Source organism: Gopherus flavomarginatus, chromosome 1 (assembly GCF_025201925.1).
Source record: "Gopherus flavomarginatus isolate rGopFla2 chromosome 1, rGopFla2.mat.asm, whole genome shotgun sequence".
Lineage (NCBI taxonomy): Eukaryota > Metazoa > Chordata > Testudines > Testudinidae > Gopherus > Gopherus flavomarginatus.
The window spans coordinates 99,130,410-99,156,976 of NC_066617.1; the positions used below are offsets into that span (position 1 = coordinate 99,130,410).

The window sequence follows — 26,567 nt, forward strand, 5'->3', positions numbered from 1 at the left end:
CCAGCCAAGCAGGAACATCTAGACAGCTATTTTTAGCCCTTCAGCGTGAGCCCAAGTCAGTTGACCTGGGCTCTGAGACTTGCTGCCCCGGGTCTTTTATTACAGTGTAGTCCTGTCCTTAGTAGCCCTGTGTCTCCAGCACAACCCTTATTCTCCTGTAATGACTTGGGCCCTTGGATGTGTCAAGTCTGATCCTTGTTTTCAGCGGCAGACAGGATATTGTGGGAACACCCAAATGCAGTTCCTTTTGCCAAAATAAACCCAAGTCTGCCAGTGAAGTGACCCTGACTAAGTCAGAGCCTGAGACAGAAACGAACATGTGATTAACAAAGCAGAACAGGGTGGTTTTTTGTTGTTGTTGTTAGTGTTGTGAAACTGTCCTGAAAGATTCTTCTGGCGTGTTTGATTGAATGTGTGAACTTGGTTTTGACCTCATGAGGCCCTGGGCCCCAGTACTGCTTCCTGCTCTACCCAGCCCCACACTTCGTATTGTGTTTGATGGTTTAACTGGAATAAAGTGGCCTCATGTAGGCTGAAAAATAGGCAGGCTGCTAATAGGAGATATTTAATGCAACCACCACAGCAAAGATTGGGGTGAGGAAATACAGTGCTGATGGCTGTGGGTAGCAGCCCAGGGTTGATGGTTAAAGCGGGGTCCCTTTGCTGAACATTAATTTCATGCTTTTGAAGCAGGAAAGAAGCAAACCTCTTTCCTAAAAATTGTGATTTTTTTTCCTTCTCTTCTGTTCCTATTCCATGTACTCTTCCTGCAGGCTAGGAAGGAGGGCAGTGTAGCTTCCTGGGACAGTGTGGGGGCCGCTAACTTGTAGGGTCTGGCATTCCTTGGACTCCAGAGTTGTGCGGGATCTGTGTACCGTATCACCACTGTCAATAATGCCCTTGCTAGATTGTTCAGGACACGCTGTTGGGTAGAGTGCCTGTTAGTAAGGAAGAGAGTGCATTGCAATGCAAGGAGCATTCATTAACTCCCAAGGCCCGCCCAGGGTCTGCATCATGCTGATACTTCCCATTAATAAAATCAGATGCCAAAGTGAGAACTTGAAAACCTTTCTTGTTGTTGGAGACTTGTGCTCCCATCCATTTTAAGTCCCAATTCTGACAGTAGTTAATGGCTTCATTCAGCTGGCCAATTCCTTCTGTGCACTCCACAACGGCCTGTCACAGCTATTGGTTTTGCCACAGATTTGTTCACTTTTTTTCATCTGAGTGAAAAGATGAGAATATTAGATGGGGATGTGTATGGGGCAGGGGTGTGCATGGGGAGGGAAGTATATAGGAAATGGAGTATGTCTGTTCAGTGTAGCCAAGTGTATTCAAATGCACAATTTTCCTATTTCTTCACTTCCTTCTCCCCCTTAGGACGTCACTGCCTTGCATCAGCATTTTAGAAGGATTAACTGGCACTCCTCTATGTGATCTGAATGGGTATGGAGTAAGTGAGCATGTGTGGAGAGAGTTGTTTGCTTCTGTGTTAAGTAGCTGGGTCTTTCAGGGAGAGGGAAAGCACAGATTTATCTTTGTGGGGGAGGGAGCCAAGCAGGAGAATGACAGTTCAGATCAGAGCAGTTATTAGAAAGGAAAATGTACTATTGGCACATGCAGGTGATAGTGACAGATTGTTGCATTGTACATGTTCTCAAGCCAATATCTGCCAGAGGCTAGAGCACAGTGGTCTAAAATCAGTTCTCTCTCCTGTCAAAAGGTTCGTGTTGTCCTCTGCCCTGCTGAGCTCAGATGCCCATAAGCCAGGGCTGTAGCCTTCACACAAAAGGAGAATGGCTGTCCCAAATTATTTAACCACTCAGCTGAAACCTAAGATATTAGGTAGGTGGAAGTGGTTGTGGGACCTGCCCCAGAGATTAGCATTTGTAAAGCAGGGGGAAGGCTGCCAACCTCATCAGAACAGTCACTGGTGGGGAAGGGCAGACATAGCATTCGTTCAGAATCTCATATCTTCTTCTAACATCTATTTAGGACTCTTCCTTAGGATAAGGAATGTTTCCTGGGGATTTGGCCACTTCATCCAGAAGCCATTGCCCATTCAGAAATCTGTGATCAGAAGTAGCACAGAGCGACTGAGACCAATAATGGAAGCTGGTAGTGGCTTGGCATTTGAATGGGAGACCGAATTACTGTACTTGCCATATGGGATGGGTAGAAAGCTCAGGCTCAGAGAGAGGATTTGCTGCTTTCATTAATTGTGGGCCACTTGTTACCCTGCCCCTCTTTTTAGAGAAGAGGCACACTCCCCTCCCACAACTGTGTGGGTACTGAAGGTGCCTGATTGACACATGGGGTGGGGGAGGCACTGAGTGATGGTCAGAAACCTGACCTTTTAGAATCTATCTGTTCTGTCTCATTTTAGTGCCAGTGGTGGGGGAGGGTTTAGGGATTAGGGTTTTGGAGGGGGTTGGGCAGGTGTTAACCAGAAATGTAGAGGTAGCACCAAAAATTCTCTGAAATCTAAAAATCTTAGTCTGCTTTTTGGCTTTTCTTAAGTCAAGGCCTAAGTATGTTTGAAGCACTTTGAAGATGGAAAGCATTAGGAGCGCTGAGTACTCTTATTGCCTCTTTTTAGAAGTTCCATTTGGAAAGGGAAAGATGTATCCATTTCAGACCAGTGGCTATTCCTTATCTCCTTTCCACAGCTGCCATCCAGCCCTTGGCATCCCTTCTATGGTTGTAGGGTAGGTTTGCCATTTCAGGCATCCCAGGTGAAGAAGGGTACAGTGAAGGAGGGGAGGAGACTTTAAAACTCCACATCCACCTTCAGAACACGTTTTCCCCCACCACTTGCTGTATATAGGGGAATTATTAGGTTCTGTTTCCATGTTCAGTAGTCCCAGTTTTCAGAGATGGCTGAGATGTGATCCAATAGGTTTCTTCCATCTCTAGTTTTGGAGACATCTTTTTAGTTCCCTTTTCTGGACAAATTGCACTTTAGGAGCTTATTGGGGATGGGAGGCATGTGTACCTCTTTGGCATAGGGATAACCCAACAGCTGTTTTCAGTGGCTGGACTCTCCCAGTGGGTTATTGTCTCACCTCACATCCAACAGAACAGGTGCAAAGGAACTTGCTTTAAAAAAATCACAAAGTTTAGGCTAAAAAAAAAAATCTATATTGAACATTTTAGCTGGCTATGTAGAGCATTTTACTTAGTAACAGGCACCTGTGTTTGGAGAAACCCCAATCCTCCCAGCTTTTCAGCACTGACCTTCTTTCCCATGCTTCTGCACTGCTTGATCTAGGTTCTTCTAAGACTGTTGTGTGACTTTACTGCCTATTTTATATGCTTGTTTTCCACCAAGGAAGGGGTTGGGGAAGGTTACTTTATTTTTATTCTTGGCATGATAGAGCACCTGAGTCTTTGCACAAGAAAGCTTCCTTTTGCACAGAATGAGCTAGCTTTTGTACAGACTAACTGAATGTATTTGGGTAGAGGGGACTGAGGGAACGAATCAATTCCAAATAAACAAACAAACAAAAGACCCCTAAGTATAATGCCTTCTCAGAGTGAGTGCTTGTTGTAAATGGAGATTGTAATACAAATGGGAGGACAAGTCTAGTTACAATTTGATGCAAAGTGTGGTTTTATTTTTGTACTGATATGGATAAGAGACTGTACAGCATCTATTTATTTAGATGATTTATGTGGTAAATGTTGCAAAGTTATTAAAATTAAATATGAGAACTGACATTTAACTAATGGCTTGTTTCTGTGTTGTCATTTTCCCCCTTAATCCTACAGTTCCATTCTTTCTATTTCTGCTGACCTCTTGGCATATGGGATGAATGTGCAGTAGTGCTATTGGCTTAGGAGAGATGGAAATCATATGTGTATGATGAACAGGGCAAAGGGATCATGTTTAGTAAGGGCATTCTCTGACCACACCTCTTAATGGATCATCTCAAGCAGGTTAGGTTTTTTTAATTAATTTTAAAAATGGAAAGTGAGAGTTTTAGCTGACCTCTCAAGATCCCTTTCAGTCCTATATTGCTGTTATTCTGTACAACACAGAATGCACCTGCTGGGCACCCAAAAGTAAATCCATAGTCTTTGCTTCCAAATGTTCTGTGCACACACTACTTTAGGATTGACTGAATTCCAGATTGCTGGGATAGAGAAGGAGACTGTGATTTTTCTTCCCCCTCTCTAGCTGTTTCTGGAGAAAAGCCTGAAGTGGCCTTAAAACTGCTTAATCAGTGGAAGCTGCTGGCGGGGAGTGTCTCTAAAAATGCAGGACCTCGAGAGGTCATTTGCATTGTTTGAGGCTAGGACTATCTCTGCTTCTTTGTACATTGAGGTGAAACACACTCACCCACTGTACTGGTCTACAGTTTTTGTACCAATATAATTATGTCACTTAAGTGTGTGAATCTGTGTTAAATTATATGGTACAACTCTGAGCATGAATGCAATTATACTCGCATAAAGATACATATATGGCAAAGCTTATTCGCCTTCCCATATGGGAATAAGCTATAGGAGTATAGCACGCTCAGCAGCTATAACTACATCCACATTAGTGGCTGTTACTGCTTTACCAATAGTGGTATAGTTATAGAGGTACAACTGGGTGTAGATAAGCCCTAATTCTGAGCACTCTATTGATTTCAAACAGAATAGTGAGTGTAAAGAGCAGATGGGACCTAATTGTGCTTCAAGAATTAAACTGGAACCTTGGCTAGTTCATGGGAACATGGTTAGGTCTCACCTGCTGTGTTTGCAGTAGGAAATGGTCTTTAACTATGAGAAAAGGACAATGAGAAAGGGACTGGGTCAGACCAGTGGTCCATGTAGTGCAGCATTCTGCCCCTGGCAGTGGCCAGCACTAGCTGCTGCTTCAGGAGAAAGGGCAAGAAATCCTGCAGTGGGTGTTATAAGATAATCTGATCTCAGGGAAACTTTCTTCCTAACCCCCATTCTTCAGAGGGCAGCTTATGTCCTGAAACATGGGCGTTTCTATCCCTTCCCAATTGTGTTTTGGTTCTTTGATGCCTTACTTACAACTTGGGCTAGTCTTGTTATCTGGAGCTGGGTACAGACCTTTCCTGACCAATATGCTGCCAGCAGGTCCCTCTAACTGCACTGATGGGATGGACAGGGACTGTCCATGCACCTGCCCCCCTGGGAGCTGGGATCTCTTGGTGGGAGGGCAGCCTCATTAGCAACCAGTTCACAGCAGCCAGGAGCTAGGGTGACAAGATGTCCTAATTTTTGGGTCTTTTTCTTATATAGGCTCCTATTACCCCCACCCCATCCCCATTTTTCACATTTGCTGTCTGGTCACGGTACCAGGACCAGAAGGACGGGGGTCTGTATATCTAAACTGTCCCTCCTCTCAAGCGCGTTTACACTCCAAGCCCCTGTGCTTTGCCCTGCTCTTTGCACCCCCGGGGCCTCTTCCCCGGCCCTGCGCTTTGCCGCCCAAGCAGCAACCCAGCTCGCGCCTCGCTCCCCGCAGCCCGCGCGCGCGCACAGTGCCTTTAAGAGCCCGCGCGCCTGCGCCCTCCTCCTCCTCCTTTTTCCTAGCAACCGCCGCTGGGGAGACCCTGGTAACGGTGCACGGGGGAAGGGGAGAAAGAGAGGAGGGAGGTCACGTGCTGCCGCGCGGCCAGAGAGCGGGCGCGAGCGTGCGCGAGCCGGTGTAGCCCTAGTAGCGGCGGCGGCGGCGGCAGCTTGAGAAGGGGGAGGGAAGGAGGGAGAAGCGGGCGGGATTATTATGGGCTGTGGGTGCTGCTGCTGAGCAAGATGGAGCTGTCTGCAGTGGGGGAGCGAGTGTTCGCGGCCGAATCCATCATCAAGCGGCGGATCCGAAAGGTGAGCAGCCGCCCAGCCTGGCCCCGGCCCCCCGCTGCTTGGGTCTGTTGCAATGGCCATTTCGCTAATCCTCCCTCCCTCCCTCTCTCCTCCCCGCTCCTCATCTGTGTTTTGCAGGGGCGCATCGAGTACCTGGTGAAGTGGAAAGGCTGGGCCATCAAGTGAGTTGTTTGAGTATTTCTCCGTGTGTGTGTGTGTGTGTGCGCGCGCGTGTGTATGTGTGTGTGTGTATAAAGGGTTCTTCCCCAAGTCTGCTCAGAGATATTATGCATCCCTTTTCCATGCACGCAAACTGTACTCTGGGGTTGCCTCCTCTCCCCCCTTCCCCTCCCCATTCTCCTCTTTTATGCAGGTATTCCTGTTTTGGTTATTTTGTTGTGCCTTGGCAGGTACAGCACTTGGGAACCTGAAGAGAACATCCTGGACTCTCGTCTTATTGCAGCCTTTGAGCAGAAGTGAGTTTAATAAGGGAAAGCACATTTGTTTATTTGACATCCGAGCTAGCAAACATCATAATAATAATGTGTGTGTGTGTGTGTTTTTAAAGAAAAAGTTTAACTTTCTAAAATTTAACTCCTAAAAGGGAACGAGAGCGTGAGCTGTATGGGCCCAAGAAGAGAGGACCCAAGCCTAAAACTTTCCTCCTGAAGGTAACTCTTATTTAAATAACTTAGGCCCTGTTAGATGTACCCAAAATCCCACTGCCTGTCAACCATTGGAGGTACTTAACTCTCAAATGACTTGGGCCTCCATTAGTCTGGGGATCTGGTGCAACTAAATAAAAGGGGGGGACTAGAAGTAAGTGCGTGAGATGCTGCTTGGAGTAGGGAGGGGTTATCACCAATGGATAATAAAAGCTGAGGTGTGTGTGCACGTATTTATGGGGATGTTCTCTTTTTGTCAGTCTTCTTCTCTCCTCACCCCCCATCCACTCCCAGATGTTTGTCCCCAACTACCTGCTCTCTCTCCCCACCACAGTGGTATTTCATTCATTCCCCCCCTGCCCTTTGGTCTGTATGTGACAATGTAGCAGCATGCTTAGTGGCTATGAAAAGGTTTTGTAGTACTTTTTTAAAGATATGACAAGGGTCCTGCTGCTGCCTCCCCTCCTCTTCACACATCAGTATGCTAGATGCCCCCAGGTGCTAGCTATATTGGCGGTCCTTTGAGGCTTACTGCTTGTTCTGGAATTCTTAGAATAACTCTACCTCTTCATAGCATAGTTAAAGACTCTACTTCGTCCCCAATGACAGTGTTGTTTTCATATTTGTTTCTTCATGCATAGTCATGTTTTGTCTCACAGGGAAGACCTTAAAAAAGAAAAAAGGGCGGAGTCCCCAGTTTTCTCCTTTTAAAATCTGGTGATGGTGACCTTTGTAGCAGAAGTTAAGTTTTTTCCTGTAAGAGTTATATTCTGCCATATTCTGCTCTCTGACTGACACCCTGCAGACAAATTTATTGTATTATTGCTTCCCTAACAATCAGTCCTGGATGATAATGAATGGATACATAAATAAATACATCCAGTATATTTAAGACAAATTTGTGTGAGGAGTCAGGAATTTCTCAGTTCTGGTCTAATCTGATACCCAGATGCTATGGAGATGGGTGGTTTAGTAATATATCTAATACTCCTGTCTCAGGCCACGTCCAGACTACCCGCCGTATCGGCGGGTTAAAATCGATTGCTCGGGGATCGATATATCGCGTCTAATCTAGACGTGATATATCGATCCCCGAGCTCGCTTATATCGATTCCGGAACTCCATCAACCCCAACGGAGTTCCGGAATCGACAGGGAGAGCCGCGAACATCGATCCCGCGTGGTGTGGACAGGTGAGTAATCCGATCTTAGATATTCGACTTCAGCTACGTTATTCACGTAGCTAAAGTTGCGTATCTAAGATCGATTTCCCCCCCGTAGTGTGGACCAGCACTCAGGCATTGACTCATTCTGTGGGTTTGGGCAAGTGACTTTACGTTTTTGTCTGCTTTCCCCATCTGTAAAATGGGGTTAATACTTTGCTCTCCTGCCTGACAGAGGCGTTGAGAGGCTTCACATCTTCAAAGCTCTGTTGAAACATCAGTGAAGCGCTAAGTGGCAGCACTCAAAGTTCTGTGCAGTAGGACAGTGGTTCTCAAACGGGGGTATGCGTATTCCTGGGTGTTCTCAGAGGTCTTCCAGGGGGTACATCAACTCCTCTAAATATTTTTCTAGTTTTACAACGTGCTACATGAAAAGCACTAGCGAAGTCAGTACAAACTAAAATTTCGTACAGAGCAGTATAAACAAGTCATTGTCTAGCTACTATACACTGAAATGTAAGTAGGATATATTCCAATTGATTTATTTTATAATTGTGTGGTAAAAATGAGAATGTAAGCAATTTTTCAGTAATAGTGGCTGTGACACTCTTGTATTTTTATGTCTGATTTTGTAAGGAAGTAGTTTTTAAGTGAGGTGAAACTTGGGGGTACACAAGACAAATCAGACTCCTACAATGTGTACAGTATTCTGGAAAGTTGAGAACCACTGCAATAGGATGCCCCCTGTTATCTGCTTTGGAAAGATGCAGCATATGGGAGAACTGCAGAAATAGTTTTAAAATTGTGGGGAGAATCTTCCTGGGGTTTTCTGGATGCCCTGGTAAAAATTGGGGAGCTCTTTGGAAATTTTTAGGAAGCACTGGTGGTGATTGGAACATCCTTCCTCCCCACACACACACACATGTATCCCTTGCCTACATTGTCTTGCCTTAATTAAAAACTGAAAATGATAAAAATCTGTTTGCTTTCCCCACTAATGGGTCTTCCTTTTTACTCTTCACTCAGTGAAACTGAACTAGTCAGTTTCACTCTATAGTCAGTTTTTATCTCTGATGCTTATGCTTTAGATCTTCTTGCATTTGGGAGTCCAATAATGCAGAGGAAAGCTTAAGGTGACACCACTGACTTAAAGATAACACTTCTGCTTGAATTTTTTTAACCTACTATTACATGTAGCACTTGAAATCTGAAAAGAAACATTCTAAATTTTGCTGCTTTAGTCAAATACTCAATGTAAATAATCAGTTTCCTTGAATGGTCAGTTGGTTTCCTCTTCTGTCTGTATGGGACACAGCAACATGGAAGGGAAACATTTCATTAAAAAAATTAAGTGTGTAATATTATATATAGCAAAATGTGATTGTAAAGTCACAAAAAGCTGGCAGGGCATCTCAGAAACAGGTACAGATTCTGAATCTACCTTACATCTAACTTACTGACTACATTGATTAGATTTCTAGTTAATTGTTTTCTATTTTAAAAAAATATTGGGGGTGGGGGACACAAATCATTGACTCTTCAAGAGGTAAGCATTCCTATAATTTCTTAAACACCACCACCACTAACAATATTCCTTCACTAGTGTCTTGACTTGCCTTAATTCTTTTCCTCCCCAACTCTTGAAATCTACTTGACGGTTACTGAAAACCTCTGACTTGTGCTTATAGCTAGCTTGACACACTGGAGAAGAGGGTGAAGTGTGGAACAAAAAATCACCACTGGTAGGTTGATGCCTCGCTGTGGGGAGCACTGAGTAGGGCAGGAGCTGCTGGTGTCTCCCTCTGGGGAGGGGATCTGGCGAGATGAGGTGTTGCTGGTTTCTTTGACGTCTGATTCAGCCCTAAAAATAACACCCCAGACTAGACAGCAAGAAATAACTCTCTTTTGGTTTAGTACCATCTGAACTTGTCCAAACTTTTTGAGGAAACTTTGCAATGTGATTTCAGTTAGAAAATCAATACAAAGGACTGAAGAGCCACTTTTAGCTGAAGTTCTATCTTTGTGTCTGCCAAAGCCAAGGTTTTGACTCCTGTTAATCCTGCAGAACTGATGCCACTACAGGAGGAGAAGCAGGGTTCTGTTCTGTCTCACACATTAAACGTGTTGTCAGTTCTTTTGACTGCAGAATCTCTTGCCGATGAGGACTTCTGAAGCATGTGGGAGAAACTTGACTCTTGGGTCCTCGGGGAAGTTTGCAGAGCTGGCAGTTAGAACAATATTCTTTTTGACTTGCAAACTCAACCGATTAGAACTGGAAGATATGGAGATTAAATACAGAACCAAACCATGACTGGTTTTAAAAGGCTAGCGTGCACTCATAATGAATGGTTTCATATATAATGTTTCTGACCAAGATTTTCAAATGTGGTGTTTAAAGTTAGGCTTGTAAACCCATATTACAGCATCTAAATAAGTGGCCTGATTTGAAATTCCATTTGCTTATTTATTTAGTTACCTTAATACTGATTTGGAGCCAGATTTACAAAGGAATTACTCTTTGATTTGAGTTGTGTGCCTAATCTGTTTGGGCACTTCTAAAAATCCCACTAGTCAGGCTTCCAATGCTTGGCTTTTCTATTGGATCACTAAGGGATATCATACCTGTGTTTGTGATATCACTAACAAGCTCTTGCATCCTGGATGGCAGGACTGAAAGTGTGGGCTTCAGCTGCAGTATTTTGGGTAGGAGGTTTGGTTGTATTCCCTGGATTTTTGAGTCAAACTTTCCCATGGATGAAGAGCTCAATCCCAGAGGACGAGTTCATTTGCAAGGGGGATCATGATATGCAATAGCCTGTAAGGTGAGACTAACTTATGGAAAACATAAGTTGTTGCTTTGGGAGGGGAATTTGGAGTGGCTGATGTAGGACAATCCTTTCCAACCTATATTAATGTGACATCTGTGATGAACCTTGTCTGTAGCAGGTTCCTTGAGGGTTTAGAAATGTATAGATAAGAAATAACAATAAGATTCAGTCTGGGGAAAAATGGAAGCTTTTGCAGGGTAATAGAGACACATTAACTGTCCCCCACACACACTTCACATGCAACTTTTGTCTTCCTTTCCCACCTCCCTGGGATACTTCTTTCCTCACAGCTTTGTTGGCTTGGGAAATTCAGGGGTCACATGCAACTCCTTAAGGTCAGGCATGTGCTATTGGAGGACATGTCCCTGACCCTCCTGCTCAGCTTGCAGAGATCTCTCTTCTCAGTCACTCTAAATAATAAGGTGAAGATTGGAGGGTGTTAATGGGGGAAGAAGTAGTAATCGAGAGCGTGCAGTAATAGACTGCACTTGCCCTGCACAATAGGGGTTTCCCTCTTGCTGCTTGCAAGACCTAATTTAGTCTGTAAACTGAAGTGGAGGGAGGCGCAACATGGTGTTAAGCAACTTTCCCCCTCAAACTCCGCATTTGATCTCCCTGTTCATAAATTACCCCTCAGCAGGTTGAAATTGAAATCTGTTCCCTCATAGCATTCATTCTCCTCCAATGGGAAAACAGTTTATGGTAGAGTTGCTTAGGAGCACAGCTTGCTGTTGCTCTGTCAGCTGAAGGTTGCAGAACAGACAGGCAGTAAAACAAGGCAGAATGCTAGGCCAAGAGGTGAAAGGGGAAATAAGGGCTCTTAAAATATATTATTTGAGGGGGGAGTACAAGACAAAACAGATGCACTAATAAACAAGGAGGGAATCATGTAAATACATCAGAGCTACTGAAATGTTTTAGTTTGAATCAAAGCAAGAAAAGAATTGCATCCAAGGTCTTTATTACTTCCTATTTGTAGTTATTGACATAAATTAGTTAAAGTAAGATTTGTGGGGAACTCGAATATGTACTTATCACCCTGTCTTCAGTATGTGTGTCCTAGAGTGTGAAGGAAAGGAACTGATGAAATTATTTGTTAGGTCACTAGCAATAATTATTTAAAATAGAACAGAAATAGGGAGGTGCTAGGGGATGAGAATTCATTAGGGGGCTGAGCAAATGTGATACAGATTTCCAAAAGAAGGGAAAAAAGTGATCCTAGCAATTACTGTGCTGTACGCCAACCTTCATTCTCTGTTAAACGAGAACAAAATCTCTAGATGTTTGCAGACTGTTTCATCTTGGTGAAAACTGAAACATGATCAGTAAACAGGGTATTCTATGTACAGCACTGAGCACATCTTCCACATTAAAGTCACAAAGGTAGAGACAGTTCCTGCTCCAAGGAATTTACCATCTGAAGGAGGCATTTAAGATGCACTTGTGAAGTTCAGAGAAAGGATCGACTTTTATTGTCTTAAACTATGAACCCTTACAATTCATGTGCACCATAGAAGAATTAAGCCTTTAGTGGGGAGAAGTGTGTTTCTTGCTGAGATGTGAGTGGAAAGAAGACTTTGTAAACTGAGATTGGGAGGTAGTTCCAGGTATAGAGGGAAGCAGGCACATAGCCAGGAGTGGAAAGAGAAAATGAATGGGTCAGCAAAACTATCAACTTTCAGGGGGAAGAGAGGAGCATTTGTAAATGATATCTGACAAACTTGATCATGTATTTGGTAGAATTACTGGACTAGTGGCTGGAGGGAACACAGTAGTTGGGACATCCGGATGTTTGCTAAAGCATTTGATATTGTTTCTTGAAACTTTACTTGAAAAATGAATTCAAGCTGACTTGGGTACGTGTACTCTAACATGAATTGCTAAGCATTGCAAAGAATGTAAGCAATGATTAACAGCATCATGTTGAGTTGGAGGGAGTGTTAGGTTCCATTTTAGTCTGTTTGTTGTAAATCTATTAGAGGAGAAAACCAGCATGTTTATTCCATTCATAGGATAGTAAAATACAAGGTGTCGTGAGGGTAGGGAAATAAAATATGGGCAGGAAATAAGAAATGGATTCAACCAGGAAAAATGCAGACAAGTGCTTCTGGGATAGGAAGTAATCTGGGACACAAGTATTCAGTGAGCAAAAGAAACTTTGAGAGCAGCAATACTTTTAAAAGAGAGAGACACACATACCGTGGTGTGATAGTGAAAAGCAAATCACACATCAGATTAGTATGATGTAGTGGCAGAAAAGACAAGGGGTTTTATGAATTTTCTGTGCAGAGTCAGTCATGCCAGCTATCAGGGAGTTAATAATCCCTCATTGTACGGTTTCAGTTCACTTGGAATAAGATATATCATTCACTGCACCGCACCACACAACTAGATAATCCCAAACTGGAGGAAGTTCAGAGAAGAGCAATAAAAATGTTTGAGGGGCTGTGATAATGATGTGTGAGACAGGACACGGATTCAAAGTAAAATATCGACCAGAATAATTTTATTAAAAGATGTCTGAAGAGAACCACAACCATCTGTATGTATTTAAATGGTGAGGAAAAGAGTGAGGATTTATTCGGGTTCAAAGAGCTATTGAAACAGGGGTCAGCAACCTTTCAGACGTGGTGTGCCGAGTCTTCATTTATTCACTCTAATTTAAGGTTTCCTGTGCCATTAATACATTTTAACATTTTTACAAGGTCTCTTCCTATAAGTCTATAATATATAACTAAACTACTGTTGTATGTAAAGTAAATAAGGTTTTTAAAATATTTAAGAAGCTTCATTTAAAATTAAATTAAAATGCAGAGTCCTCCGGACCAGTGGCCAGGACCCGGGCAGTGTGAGTGCCACTGAAAATCAGCTCAAGTGCCGTCTTCGGCACGCGTGCCATAGGTTGCCTACTCCTGTACTAGACTGTAGGCTCTTTGGGTTAGGAATCTGAATATCTGTGCTGTAAGGCACATAGGGCATGGAGTAATGGATGAATCTGAGCCAAAAAGAAACTCTGGATGCCTATTAGGACGTCATGCTTGACAGTGAAATTTGTTAGGATTTGTCTGTGCTAGAGATTTTTAACCTTTGCTGAGGATAAACACGTTTGTGGCCTGGAATAAACATTTGGGGAGTGTCCACACTGGCCTTACAAACACATTAACCACCTTGAGTTATTTGACAATCATTTAACTCCAGGTATAAAACGTCTAGCGTAGATGAGCCTTTAGACTGTGAAATTATTTCCAGATGAAGCAGTAGGAGCCCCCATCCGTCACTGGAGCTGTTTGCATCTAGACTAGACAAAGCACTGGAGATCTTACTGTAGGGAATAGCCTTGTATTATCCAGAGATGAGCTACGTGGCCTCAAGTCTCCAGTCCCAACTTCTCCCATTGTGTGGCAGGGCTGCTTGAGAGGTTTGGGGCTTCCTGCAGCTTGCGCTGTTGTCATAACTTGGGATTGAAGTGGGCAGGGTGAGGGCAGTTAGCAGGAGTGGAATCTTTTGGGATCAGATATAAGGAGTTGGAGTGAGTTCATAGGCCCCATCTTGGTTCCTCGCTTCGATGACTTTTAAAGTGCTGCTTTTAAGTTTCTGAGTGTTTTCTCCCCGTTCCCATGATGAGAGCTATAGGTCTAGTACAAGCTGCGTGATGGCAGAGGAAATAATAGTGCAGCTTAAAACCTTAGCTCCCCAGAACCTGTCCTGAGCTCACTCTGTGAGAGTGAGAGTCAGGAGGACAAGGTGAGATAGTGGATGTTGTATCCTAGGGACTGCAGTTCTCACTGTGGTCACTAGATGGTACAAGAATCATTTGATTCTAAGTTGGCAAGGCAATAATGAGTGTGGGGCCAAAAGGTCTGGTTACTTCTGGCCAGGGCTGCGTTTTGGGGGCAAGGGAATTATAGAGTGACTCTGTTTGAGATGAGGGAGATTCTGTTTCAATGGGGTAGGGGCATCTTATCCTTGCAGGGCGCCATTTAAAGCGTGACTCTGCTCTGAAAAGCAAGTGTAAAATTACCCTGTAGGGTTCTGTGTTCGTTATCTCGAGCTCAGACTATCTCAATTTACAAATGAAAATGTAATTAGCTCCCTGCAGACAATCCTGTTGCTGATGCACGAGCCAGCGTAAGTTCCAGCTCACTCTCCCAGAGATGTTGTTGTGGCTCTACAGGACTAAGAAGAACTAAAAACGTTTGTCCCAAACGTTAGCAGATGTGACTCCTGATACATTTATTGTGGAGGAGTGGGGAAAGCAGCTCTCTCTTTTCTCTGAGAAAAGCAGGTGCTTCTTCTACACTTCCACTATTTAATCTGTCACGTTGAACAAATATATCTCATCTGAAGGAGCAGGACAAGTCTGGACAAGTTTTTAGGGGGAGAATAAGAACACAGGAATTGCATCGGAACCTGGGGGTGGAATAGGAACATAAGAATTGCATCGGGAACTAATATAGACCCTAGGTCAGGGGTAGTTTAATTATTTTTTTGTCAAGGTCCAGACTCCAGAGAGGATTTTTCACACCACAGTAACAATAATGATGATAAGTAAGTAAAAAGATTTTTGCAGTCTCGTCAAAAGCATCTGATGGGAAATACAACCTAGATAGAGCTACTATAAGGTGGATGCATAACTGATTGGACAACTATTCCCAGAGAGTAGTTATCAGTGGTTCACAGTCAAGCTGGACTGGCTGATCAAGTGGGGTCCCGCAGTCATCGGTCCTGGGTCTGGTTCTATTCAATACATTAATGATTTCGATAATGGCATAGAGAGCACACTTATAAAGTTTTCAGACGATACGAAGCTGGGAGGGGTTGTAAGTGCTTTGGAGAATAAGATTAAAAGTCAAAATCATCTGGACAAACTGGAGAAAAGGTCTGAAGTAAATAGGATGAAATTCAATAAGGACAAATGCAAAGTACTCCACTTAGGAAGGAACAATCAGTTGTACACATACAAAATGGGAAATTACTGCCTAGAAAGAAGTACTGTGGAAAGGGGTCCAGAGTCATAGTGGATCACAAGCTAAATATGAGTCAACAGTGAAACACTGTTGCAAAACAAGCAAACATTCTGGGTTGTATTAGCAGGAGTGTTGCAAGCAAGACATGAGAAGTAATTCTTCCGCTCTGCTGTGCTCTGAATAGGCCTTAACTGGAGTACTATGTCCAGTTCTGGGGGCCACATTTCAGGAAAGATGTGGACAAACTGGAGAAAGTCCAGAGAAGAGGAACAAAAATGAATAAAGATCTAAAAAGCATGACCTATGAGGGAAGATTGAAAAAAATGGGTTTGTTTAGTTTGGAGAAGACTGAGGGGGGGACATTAGTTTTCAAGTATATAAAAGGTTGTTACAAGGAGAAGGCAGGTAAATTGTTCTCATTTACCTCTGAGGATAGGACAAGAAGCAATTAGCTTAAATTGCAGCAAGAGTGGTTTAGGTTGGACATTAGGAAAAACTTCCTGACTGTTAGGGTGGGTAAGCACTGGATTAAATTACCTAGGGAAGTTGTGGAATCTCTTAAAAATCTCCAGTGACAGAACAGGTTAGACAAAAAACTGTCAGAGATGGTCTATACTTAGTCCTGCCTTGAGTACAGGGGAATAGACTACAAGACCTCTCGTAGTCCCTTCCACTCCTATGATTCTATGTCCAGTATCTTTTTGAACCTTGAATCTGAGACTTTCCTCTCACAGTATCCATCAGACCACAACCTTTTCCATCAACCCTTCCTAAAGATCCATTTCTCCCATGACATCTACAAGAAATTAGCCAACTAATTGTCTGGATGGGACTTAGTTTGTTTGCTTTATTCCTCTCCCCTATCCTTCGTCTTGTTTGTCTTCTAGATTGTGAGATTATGGACACAGTCCCTGTTCCCTGCATTCAGACAGTGCCTAGCATGCTTTGGGGTTCTTACTCACCCTAAATAAACTTTTCGGTGCTCAGCCCCACCAACAACCACCGTATGCTTATTAGGATGATTGGCCCCTTCTCCTGGTGACAGGGTATAGCAACAATTGAGTGTAGGTTTAGATTCTCTGGCACTAGGCTCCCTGGGTGCTTTCCTTTGTGCTTCTCTTTCAGGGGATCATGTAAGAAGCGGGAGGTCAAGGAAATACTGTAGCGCTTTGTGAGGGTGCTACTTATGACGACAGGAGCGCTTCTCCTGTCAGCGTAGGTACTCCACCTCCTCAAGAGATGGTGGCTTTGTCTACAGGCGAAGCCCTCCCATAGACATAGCACTGTCTACACATGGGGTAAGGTCAGTATAACTGCATCACTCAGGTGAGGATTTTCCACACCCCTGAGCGACGTAGTTCTGCCGACGTAAATCTGTAGTGTAGACCTAGTCTCAGACTTCCTCAAAGTGCAGTCCTTGGTAAGTCCTAGAACCTGACTGGCTCACTTGCGCAAACTTCCCTTGTTTGTGGAGGAGCCATTCGTGGTGATTGATAGTAACAGTCTGCAGACGACGTCTGCTGTTCCTTTCCCATGGCTCTGAGTTCCTTGGTTGGTGGTTTTCATTGCTGCTGAACACACACCAGCAGGTCGTTTTTCTCATTTGTCAAAGATGATGAAAGTGTCAGAGCTGCCATCTTGGCTGATGCATTGGGGATTGAACAGAGAACTTCCAGAGCTAAAGCAGGAGCTGCTACCGCTTGAACTAAAGAGCCAAGGCTCCATAGCTAGGGGCTGTAACAGGCACTGAGAGGGACTTCTGGCAGCCATTCACCACTGGGTTACCTTAGTACAGTGGTCCCCAATGCGGTGCCTGTGGGCGCCGCAGCGCCCGCGGGGGCATCTTAATCCACCTGCGTCCTGGCCCCCGGAAAAGCACCCGCTGAAATGCCGCCGAATTTCAGCGGCATTTCGGCGGGGACGCCTCTCGCTGACGCTGCTTGTCGCTGACAAGTGACGTCATCGAGAGACATCGCTCCCAAATTTCGGCGGGGACACCTCTCGATGACATTGCTTGTCGACGGCAAGCGGCGTCATTGAGAGGTGGCATTTCGGCGGGTGCTCCACCGCCGCAATGGTCCTTCGGCTGGCACCCACCAGCCAAAAAGGTTGGGGGGCCACTGCCTTAGTACTAGGGTCCTGTGCATTTATTTCTTCATTTAAATATTATTTTGTATACAAACGAGGTGTAGCTCTCTGGTTCCTGACAGGGTGCTTCTAATGTGGTCTTGTCACCCCAAGCTGAGGTGCCCCCGATTCAAGGCCTGGCATATCTCAGGTCATCTCTGACTCTATTCTTCTCTCTCCTCCCCCACCGCAGGCTCGGGCCCAGGCGGAGGCCCTTCACATTGGGGATGTACACTTTTCTGTCAAGCCTGGCTCTAGCACTTCATCGCCCAAGCTGCACTCCAGCGCCGCAGTACACCGGCTCAAGAAAGACATCCGGCGATGCCATCGCATGTCCCGGCGCCCCTTGCCCCGCCCAGACCCCCAGAACAGCGGGGGTGTGGGTGGGGGGGCTGGCATACGTCCTCCAGTCTCGCCCTTCTCTGAGACTGTCCGTATCATCAACCGCAAGGTGAAGCCTCGTGAGCCCAAACGCAGCCGCATCATCCTCAACCTCAAGGTTATTGACAAGGGTGGAAAGGCCGCAAGTGGAGGAGGGGGCTTGGCCCGACCAAAGATCCCCTCACGAAACCGTGTCATTGGCAAGAGTAAGAAGTTCAGCGAGAGCATCCTCCGCACCCAGATCCGCCACATGAAGTTCGGCACCTTCTCACTGTACAACAAGCCGTCCGCTGCACCAGCCCCATCCCTGGAGGGCAAGATGGAGGCAGGGGGCTCACAAGGTGCCTCCTGCGGGCTGATAATAGGCTCTACCCCTTACGATGCCCGCAGCTCCAGCTCGTCAGGCTGCCCCTCTCCTACTCCTCACTCTTCCTCCGACCCAGACGATTCTCCCCCAAAGCTGCTTCCCGAGACCCTGAGCCCCGCCATCCCTGACTGGCGCGAGTCGGAGGTCCTGGACCTGTCGATCCCACCAGAATCAGCGGCCACCAGCAAGCGCTCTCCCCCTGGGGGATGTGCTGGGGGCCAGACACCCTCATCGTCCCTTTCCTCTTCTGACCCAGAGCAGGAGGCTGGCGACTGGCGCCCCGAGATGTCCCCCTGCTCCAACGTGGTGGTCACGGATGTCACCAGCAATCTCCTGACCGTCACCATCAAGGAGTTCTGCAACGCAGAGGATTTCGAGAAGGCTGCAGCGGGTGGAGGAGGCAGCAAGTGAGAAGTTGGCTTCCTGCTTTGGGGGGGGAAGGGGAGGCTCTGCTGGAAGAAGTCCTGGTGTGAATGGCTGTGGTTAGTTTTCTCCTACTCTCCCCCCTCCCCTTCCCTGGTTCTTTTTCTTTCTGCTCAGAGACTGGGGTAGGAGTTGGAGGGCCGAGGTGTCTGAAGTTCCCAGATGTGTCAGCTGCGAGGGGTTGGGCTGGGGAATGATCATTTGTCTTCAAAGAACATGTTGTCAAACTAATATGGAGCCTGGGCAACAATGGAGAGTGTGTGTGTGTGCGCGTGTGTTGGGGCTGGGTGGGGAAGGATCCCCCCATCTTTTCTGAAGATATGGGGGAGCTCCTGCTACTGGAGAGATGGATAAGGCACTTGAAAGGGGCCGTGCGCCCCCCACCTTCCCCCTCTGCCCTGCACTGTGTACACACTCCTCCACTTCTCCAGTTCTTCACCCTGCCTTCTCCCAGGGCAGCTCTGACCCTCTTTCTCTGTGGCATGGATTTGCTGTCTCTTATGATCCAGCTTACAGCCAGAGCTACTGATCTCTGGGAGAGGGACACTATCGGGGGGGGGGGGGGGATCAGAAGTTCAAGCATCAGGGCTAGAACGAGATTGCAGCAGAGCCCGAGTAGGGGGTTGCACCCCTACAGCACATGCCCCTGGCTCACTTCCTTCTTGCTTTTACTAGTGGTGCTAACTTGGCAGTTGTATGGGCACTTTGAGACCACCTGGGCCCTTCCTCCTCCCTTCTGCTCCTTCCCTTCCAGATCTTCCAGTCTGCTCAGCTTTCTTGGGCCTGTCACTTCCAGCCTGGATCTTTCTCCTCGTGTTCATCATTTGCACTCGCTCGGGTCTGAGACATGCCGTACCCTTCCTAAGCCTTTTCTAATGGAAGTGGGAAAGCCACACACCCGTCCATCAATTCAGGAGGAGCAATGGCATGGCTTGGCATGACATTACTCCAGTCAGATGAGGTCGGCAAGTCGTACCTCCCAGGGAAGATATAAGCCTCCTTGTCTCCACTGAATCGCCTCACAGGCCTTGTGTGTGCGAAGGAAGATCTGCTACTCTTCCTGCTCGGTTTCATCTCTTTCTGGTGGGTGGGTTGGAGAGAGTTCACCACAACCATTTCCAGGATCTGAAATTGCCTCTACAATTGTCAACCAAAGGTGCTAAGAACCTGTTGTAAGAATTACCGTGTCTTACATTTAGTGTGTGTGTGTGTGTGCGCACCTGCCTGCCTCTCCTTCCCCTGCCCCCCATCCCACCCTACCCCCAACTCCTTGATTTTACATGTTCAGTGTGAAATTGGATCTGGAATGGCCCCCACCCTCTGTAATTGGAAGCAGGCGAAGGTATGGCTTTCTCCATTTCCTTGAGACATGCTCTTAATGTCCAAGGTGCAAAAGCGCTCTTCTTTGCCATTCCATGGCTTGTTTGATTCTATGTCGGTGCTGAGCTTTGTGGCTAGATACCCTTCCCTCATTTCCCCACTCCACTGTTGCTGAATCTGAAACACTGAGGTGTGGGGAAGAGAGGCTGTTACATTCAGTCTAAATTAGTGTTGCAGTGAGTGTCTGCCTTGATTCCATGACTATGGGGGAAAATGGGTGGGGGGCGGGGGAGGTGTTGCCTGTTGTGGGATCCATAATAAATATGCCTACAGGTGTGCGTGTACTGGGTGGAGGAGAGAGGAACTCAGCTCTAAGGACTTCTCTCTCTCACACACACACACAGCCACCAAAATAACTAAATTGAGTGGAATTCACCCCTTTTGTTGTTTTGCCTGCAAACACCCTGGATTTGAAGGGTATGTCTACACTACAAGCACTACGGCTGCTGCTACGCCACTGTGGCATAGACACTTGCTACAGTGATAGAAGGGGTTTTTCTGTCGATGTAAAACCACCGCTTCAAGAGGCGGTGCTTGGTTGAAAGAATTCTTTCACTGCCCTGGCTGCGCCTACAGTGGGGGTTAGATTGACCTAAGTACATTGCACAGGGCACAACATTTTTCACAGCCTTAAGCAATGTGTGGCTAGTTCGATCTAATTTTTAGATGTAGACCAGCCTTAAAACTCACCTACTGCAAAATAAATGTCCACACAGAGACTTGCATCAAAATTTTTAAAAGGTGCGAATTCAAAATTCCAGTTTGTGTGTAGCCAATCTGAGAGATGATCCTACTTATGGTTAGTTGTATTCCCACACAACCACAACACCCCCCCACACACACACACATAAAACTGCCCATCCTTTGTGGGTTTTTTAAACAAAACTTAAAATCCAGCAGAATATTTCAAAACCAGTTACAGGGTGGGGGAGACTTCCCCATTCATTCATGAGTCCAAGGCTTCCTGTAATTTGTTGGATATGTACGTGTGTATGTGAATTAATACCTGCCTGTTGTCATTGTTTTGCATCTTTCCTTCACCTTGCACATGCAGGGTTCTCTTATTTCATGGTAACTTATTCTAATGGCTGCAGCTTCAGAAGAAAGCAGGCTGGGGAGATGTGGGAGATCTATATTGGGAGAATAACAAGGAGACTTGTGTTAAAGAGAGACAGTTTTTAAAAGGAATTAATTTATGAGGCTGCAAGATAAGAGGAACTATTTTACCAAGTAGATGCATGCCAACCAGTCACTTTTTTACTTTTAGGTTGCTTGGTTACTCTTGGCGTGTATGTGATGGCGTTCTTGTTTTGTGGTAATAAAGTTCAGAAATATTTGAAAAGTTTAAGCGGGGAAAAAAAGGGAACTTTAATAGGAAACTCTTGATGTGTTTTAGCCAAGAAATGTTCACTTGGCAGACGTGTTTTTCCCCCCCCCCCCCTTGATGTCTGTCTGATGTTCCTGGATTTTTTTTTCATAATGAGGGGTTTTCACCTTCCTCCGGAGCATTGGCAAGAGGATTGCATAGGGGCTTGGTGACCCTTCTTCCTGGAATTATAAAGAGGGGAGAGGAGCACTGGGCTTTGGAGGAACTTGTATCGTAGATCATCTCTCTGTAGGAAGGAAGTGCAATCCAGTCAGGGGAAGTAGCTTGACTGTTTGTGTCACCACCCTCCTGGGTGGGTCACCTGTGGGGATTGAACCCTGAACCTCTGGATCTAAAAGCGTGAGTCTCTCTTGCTTGAGCTAAAGACCAGGCACTAGTAGTCTCATAAATCTTTGTGTGGTCCAGCCACTAGAGGCTGGCAAAACCCCACACTGGTATGAATGTGGGGACTCTCACCTTCCATTTCCGATTTATTTTTTCCTCCCTCTCTACTGGAAGATAAAGGGGAGGTCCCATCCATGCTTTCAGAGAGGGCATAGGGTTGGAGGGAGTATTCAGAAGCATTCCCCCCAAACCAGGGAAACAGTCTTTGTCTGTGCCATGTTTATTCTCTTGTTGTTGTTGTTTTTAGAGGAGATTTTATGATGGAAAGTGGAAAAAGTGAAATGAATAGTTTTGCAAGAAAAAAAAAAGAAAAGAAAAAAGAATAAAGTTTTTAAAAAATGAAATTTCTATGGGGGAGAGAGTTTAAAAATGAATAATAAATGCAGTGATTGCACAAACTGTAGTGGTATTAGATGGTTCTTAGAGAAAGGAGTATTTTGTAGTGTTGAATTATGTGTCTGGGATGGTATTTGGCTCACTTGAACTAAAGGAGGGTGTCCTTGGGATAACCAACAATTTCTGATTTGAAGAGGCAAGTCCTGTTTTACCCTTCTCTTCCCCACTTCCCCAAATGTTGGAGTGAGTTCCATCCAACAGCACTACCGTTCCCCTTCCCCACTCCCTCTCCAGAAATTAGATGGAGGCTCTGTATTTTTCTCCCCTTCACAGGTACAGTGGTGCCAAAATTGTTGCAGAATGGTAAATCCTGACCTGATGGGGTCTGAGCCAGGCTGGTAAAATGGAAATGGCACGTGAGTGGAGCTGCTGAGATCTCAGACTGGCTTTCACCTTTCTTGCCAGATAACCACCCCAAGAGCAGAATAAATGCTCACTTAGAACAAGGCAGAGCTCCCTTCCTTGTCTATCAGCTCACTGATTTCAGTGCTTAGTGGAAATGACATTTTAAATATAGAATTTCCCACAGCAGAACCCGATGTAGCCCAGTCTAGTCTGGCAATGGCCACTACCAGATCTTCAGAGGAAGGCAGAAACCCCGAAGTGTACCTGAAGCTTTGGACAAGTGGGGAGCACCCTCTCCTTGGGAAGGCTGGAGTGTATTGAGTGCATGTTGGGGTAAGAGCCAGGGTGGCATTGGTGGGTTTTTACTAGAGCAGGATTGTTTTCTTCTGGACTGGGGTGTGCGTGTGTGTGTGTCCCATAATGGTGGGGGGAGCTTTCCCAGCCAAGGCTGCACTGTGTCTCTTTGCTGCATATTGTTCATCTGCTGTGTTGGGGTGACTGTAGGAAAGAGGATGGGAACCAGACATTGGTGTCTGAATGTAATAAGTTACTAGATATGGGACTCTAAAATGTCTCTCTTGTCAGGGTCTCTTCTGCGCATTTTGGGTAAAAACAAAACAAAACTATCTCTTCTGTGCTGTTCTTGGGAACTCATTTTCTCGACTCTTCACCCCTGAGCTCTGCCAGTGGCCCTCTGTCCTGACCTACAGCTTCAGTTCTGAACTGAGCATGTATACTAATCTTCCGCCTTTGCCCAGCACGCCGTTCTGGTCTTTCTGAATGAAGCTAGCATATGGGCATGGAGCTGACAAGGATACAAAGCCTTTGCAGGGATGGGAGGATGTATGTAGGCCCAGTGGGGAGTTCTGCCTTCTAATCTTAGGTGAGCTACTAACTTGCTGTGTATTTTCAAGGAGTGGGGGAGTGTCTCCGCATCTCCTGTACTTCAGTGACCCTTCTGCTCCCACCCCTGCTGGGATGGAGGTAAGGTACCCTCCATCCTTTACCAAATGGTTACTGTCTGAGCTGAGTCTTCCTGGGGAGTTAAATCCCTTTCATTGCCTCTGCTGTTAAGGGAAGTTTCAGGCGCTTTGCAATATTCCCAACAGTCAATCTAACTTCCTTCATGGACCTGACAGTACTGGGGATGGAGAGTGGGAACTCCCTGTGGATATCCAAGCTAACGCACAGGTTGGGGTGGGGAGCAACAGTGCTGGCAGGGAGTCATTCCCCCGCCCTCTACACCACATCAACAGTGGTATCTGTGGATGTGGTATGACGGGGAGAGGAGAGGGTATTGTAGCCAACTGGGGTGACCCTTCTCGCCACCAGGAATGGGTGACTGGCTAAGTGCTCCATGTCCCTTTGGAGGAGTTCTTGTCCGTCCCCCGTCCCCACACCTCTAACTCTGAGGCCTTGCACTGTTTGGCCTGGTGTATCCTTTGCTGCAGTGTTGCTTGCTTTGCTGCTTTTTGGATTGCCCAATAATCATGCAAGAGCTGGGATCTTATTTACTTTTTATATGAATATATATATATATAAAAGAATCCTCCACATAATCCGTCCCAATCCTTATATCAAATGTATCATAGTTCAGAGGGTTACTCTTGGGGCTGGGAGCTAGGCATTCCTGGGTTCTTTTGATTTCCTGTGACCTTGTGCAAGTTGCTTCTCTGTCCTTTGCCTCCGTTCCCCTGTCTGTACCATGGGGACAATGCCCAGAGGATGCTGGGAGGCTAAATTTAGTAATGTGCGTATAGAGCTATAGAAGGGCTGAGTATTGCTTCAGAACCAACTCATTTCTTCCCAGATATTTTATAAATTCCTTTCATTGTCACTCTCGCTTTGAATGAGAGACCGTTTTGGCCCTCCTCCAAAAGTCCAATGTGTACATTTCTGAGGAGCAGAATGTCTCATCTCCTTGTCCCAACCCTTATTTTTCCATTTGCTACGTAACCTCCCCAGGTCAGTTATCCAATATCAGATCTGGGCCTCCCTGCTGCTCCTAGTCGCCCCTCCCCCACAGTGAGGCAGTTGTGTTGACACTATGTGGTCATATATGCTCATTATAACATGCTATACACTTCCAGGGTTGAGATGGCCCTCATTGGTTTAGAAGTAGTGGGGACTTGCTGGTTCCTTTTCCCCACTCCTCCCCCCACTCAACATTTCAGTCAGGTAACAAAGGAAGATACCAGTTTTTGCAGGGTTGTACCTCTAGCAGTTCTTCTGTCCTTCCCACCTTCTGCTGCCTAGCACAGGATGAAACCCTACAGGACCATCCAAAGTTCTGTCTTAGATGCAGAACTGCATCCAAGACATGCTTTCCACCCTAACAGGACACCTCCATCCGTTAGGGATGTTCCACACATGTCCCTCAAGGGGGTGCTGTCTGGGATTTTCTGCAGAGACATCATGTTCCGTCTAGGGGGGGTGGAGTGTCCCATTTTTGCCCTCTCTGGCCAATCTAAAACTGGTATGGGGAAGAGGGTATTGAGATATGACTGCAACAGGGGAAATAGTGTGAAAAAGGCAGAGGAAAGAGACAGGGTGATACCCCAAAGGAGAGCATCAGTAAGAGAAATCAGAGTAATGTGATCTTAAATATTGGCAGTGGTGGGTGATTCAAAAGAAATTAATTTGATGGGGTGGCAATGGCAGGTTAAGAAATTTAAACATTAATCCCTGTATTAACTAAAACCCCATGATGCCCCGATTCAGCAAAGCATTGAAGCACATGCTTAAATCCATCCCTGTTCAGGAAAGCACTTAAAGCATGCACAAAACTTTAAAGCGGATGGTTATGGATCTAAGTACTTTTCTGAATTGGGGCCTCCTACAGGAAACGTATCTGTTTAAATCCAAGTACATTTTCCCCATTATTGCAGTTTTCTTCTTTGCACTTCTGCTAGGACAGTAAAAATAGCTGGTCAGTATCACTTCCTGGTTTCCCAGGAGTAGCCCTGACTCTTCCAGTGCAGCAGGGGCAGATGGGTTTCCTTGTTGGGGAGGGGGAAGGAAACTTCATTCAAGTTCTGAAAATAAATAAATAAATCTACCATTATATTTTTTAAAATTAAATTTTGGAGCTAAACTACTTGCCATGTCCCCCTTCCCTTCTTAACAGTTCAGGATTCTCATTTTTTTAAAAAAAATGTTTGATGGAAAATTGCAAGGTGGTCGTGGGAAATCTGGGCTTGCCCATCTGCCTCTTCCCTCCACCTCCCCAGGTGCCAAGCTGAGGCCCAGATCCTGCAAACTTTTTCAAGTACTTAACTTTAAGCAGGCGAGTAGTTCCCTTGAGGTCTAAAGGTACTTGGGTGCTTCAAGCTAAGCATGTGCATAAGTCTTTGCAGGATAAGGGCTTTTCTCTTTATCCCAGAGAGAGATTTTGATGTAATTTCTATAATGGTGATGGTCCTGATGCAACCCATGTACCCTCCCTACCCACCCCACACTTGGCATACAGGGTATGGCTACCCTCTAAGCTGGTTGTGTGATTCCAGCTCGAGGAGACATTCACACTACTTCTTATTGAGCTAACACACTAAAAACAGTGTAACTGTGGCCGTGCGAACTGTGGGACAGGTTAGCCACTCTGGGGTCTCAGACGGGCATGTACTTGGGGCAACTAGCCCTTCCTGCGGCTTGTGCCACTATGGCTGCATCCTGTTTTTAGTATGCAGGGTCAGTGAGAGCTGGGGTAAGTATGTCCCCTCAAGCTGGGAATCACACACTCGCAGCCAACTGGAGACATACCCAGAGAGGGGAGGTGGTGACTCTTTTTTTAATTTAAAATAAACCTAAATATCTTGTAACTTTTTTATTTTGAAAAATGCATTTAATTAAAGAATCATGCACGAATGAATTGTATATCTATATTTTTTTGTCTTGTAATTTTCATTTTTAAATATAGTGTTTGCGTTTGCTTA

At 45.5% G+C, this 26,567-nt stretch overlaps 1 protein-coding gene across 5 annotated transcripts in view; it reads left to right on the top strand.

The window, feature by feature from the left end:
* The first annotated feature begins 4,621 nt into the window (after positions 1 to 4,621).
* Positions 4,622 to 26,567, top strand: part of CBX6 (chromobox 6) — a 69,977-nt gene continuing 48,031 nt past the window's right edge. For 2 of the 5 annotated variants that reach the window (XM_050917434.1, XM_050917442.1), the window contains exons 1-5: positions 4,626 to 5,844; positions 5,962 to 6,005; positions 6,234 to 6,299; positions 6,428 to 6,494; positions 17,766 to 18,727. In XM_050917434.1, coding sequence (XP_050773391.1) covers positions 5,776 to 5,844; positions 5,962 to 6,005; positions 6,234 to 6,299; positions 6,428 to 6,494; positions 17,766 to 18,727 — 1,208 coding nt within the window. In that variant the 5' untranslated portion in view covers positions 4,626 to 5,775. Of the gene's footprint in view, positions 5,845 to 5,961; positions 6,006 to 6,233; positions 6,300 to 6,427; positions 6,495 to 17,765; positions 18,728 to 26,567 lie in introns of all 5 variants that reach the window. The other 3 variants (XM_050917417.1, XM_050917407.1, XM_050917425.1) reach the window with 3 other exon arrangements.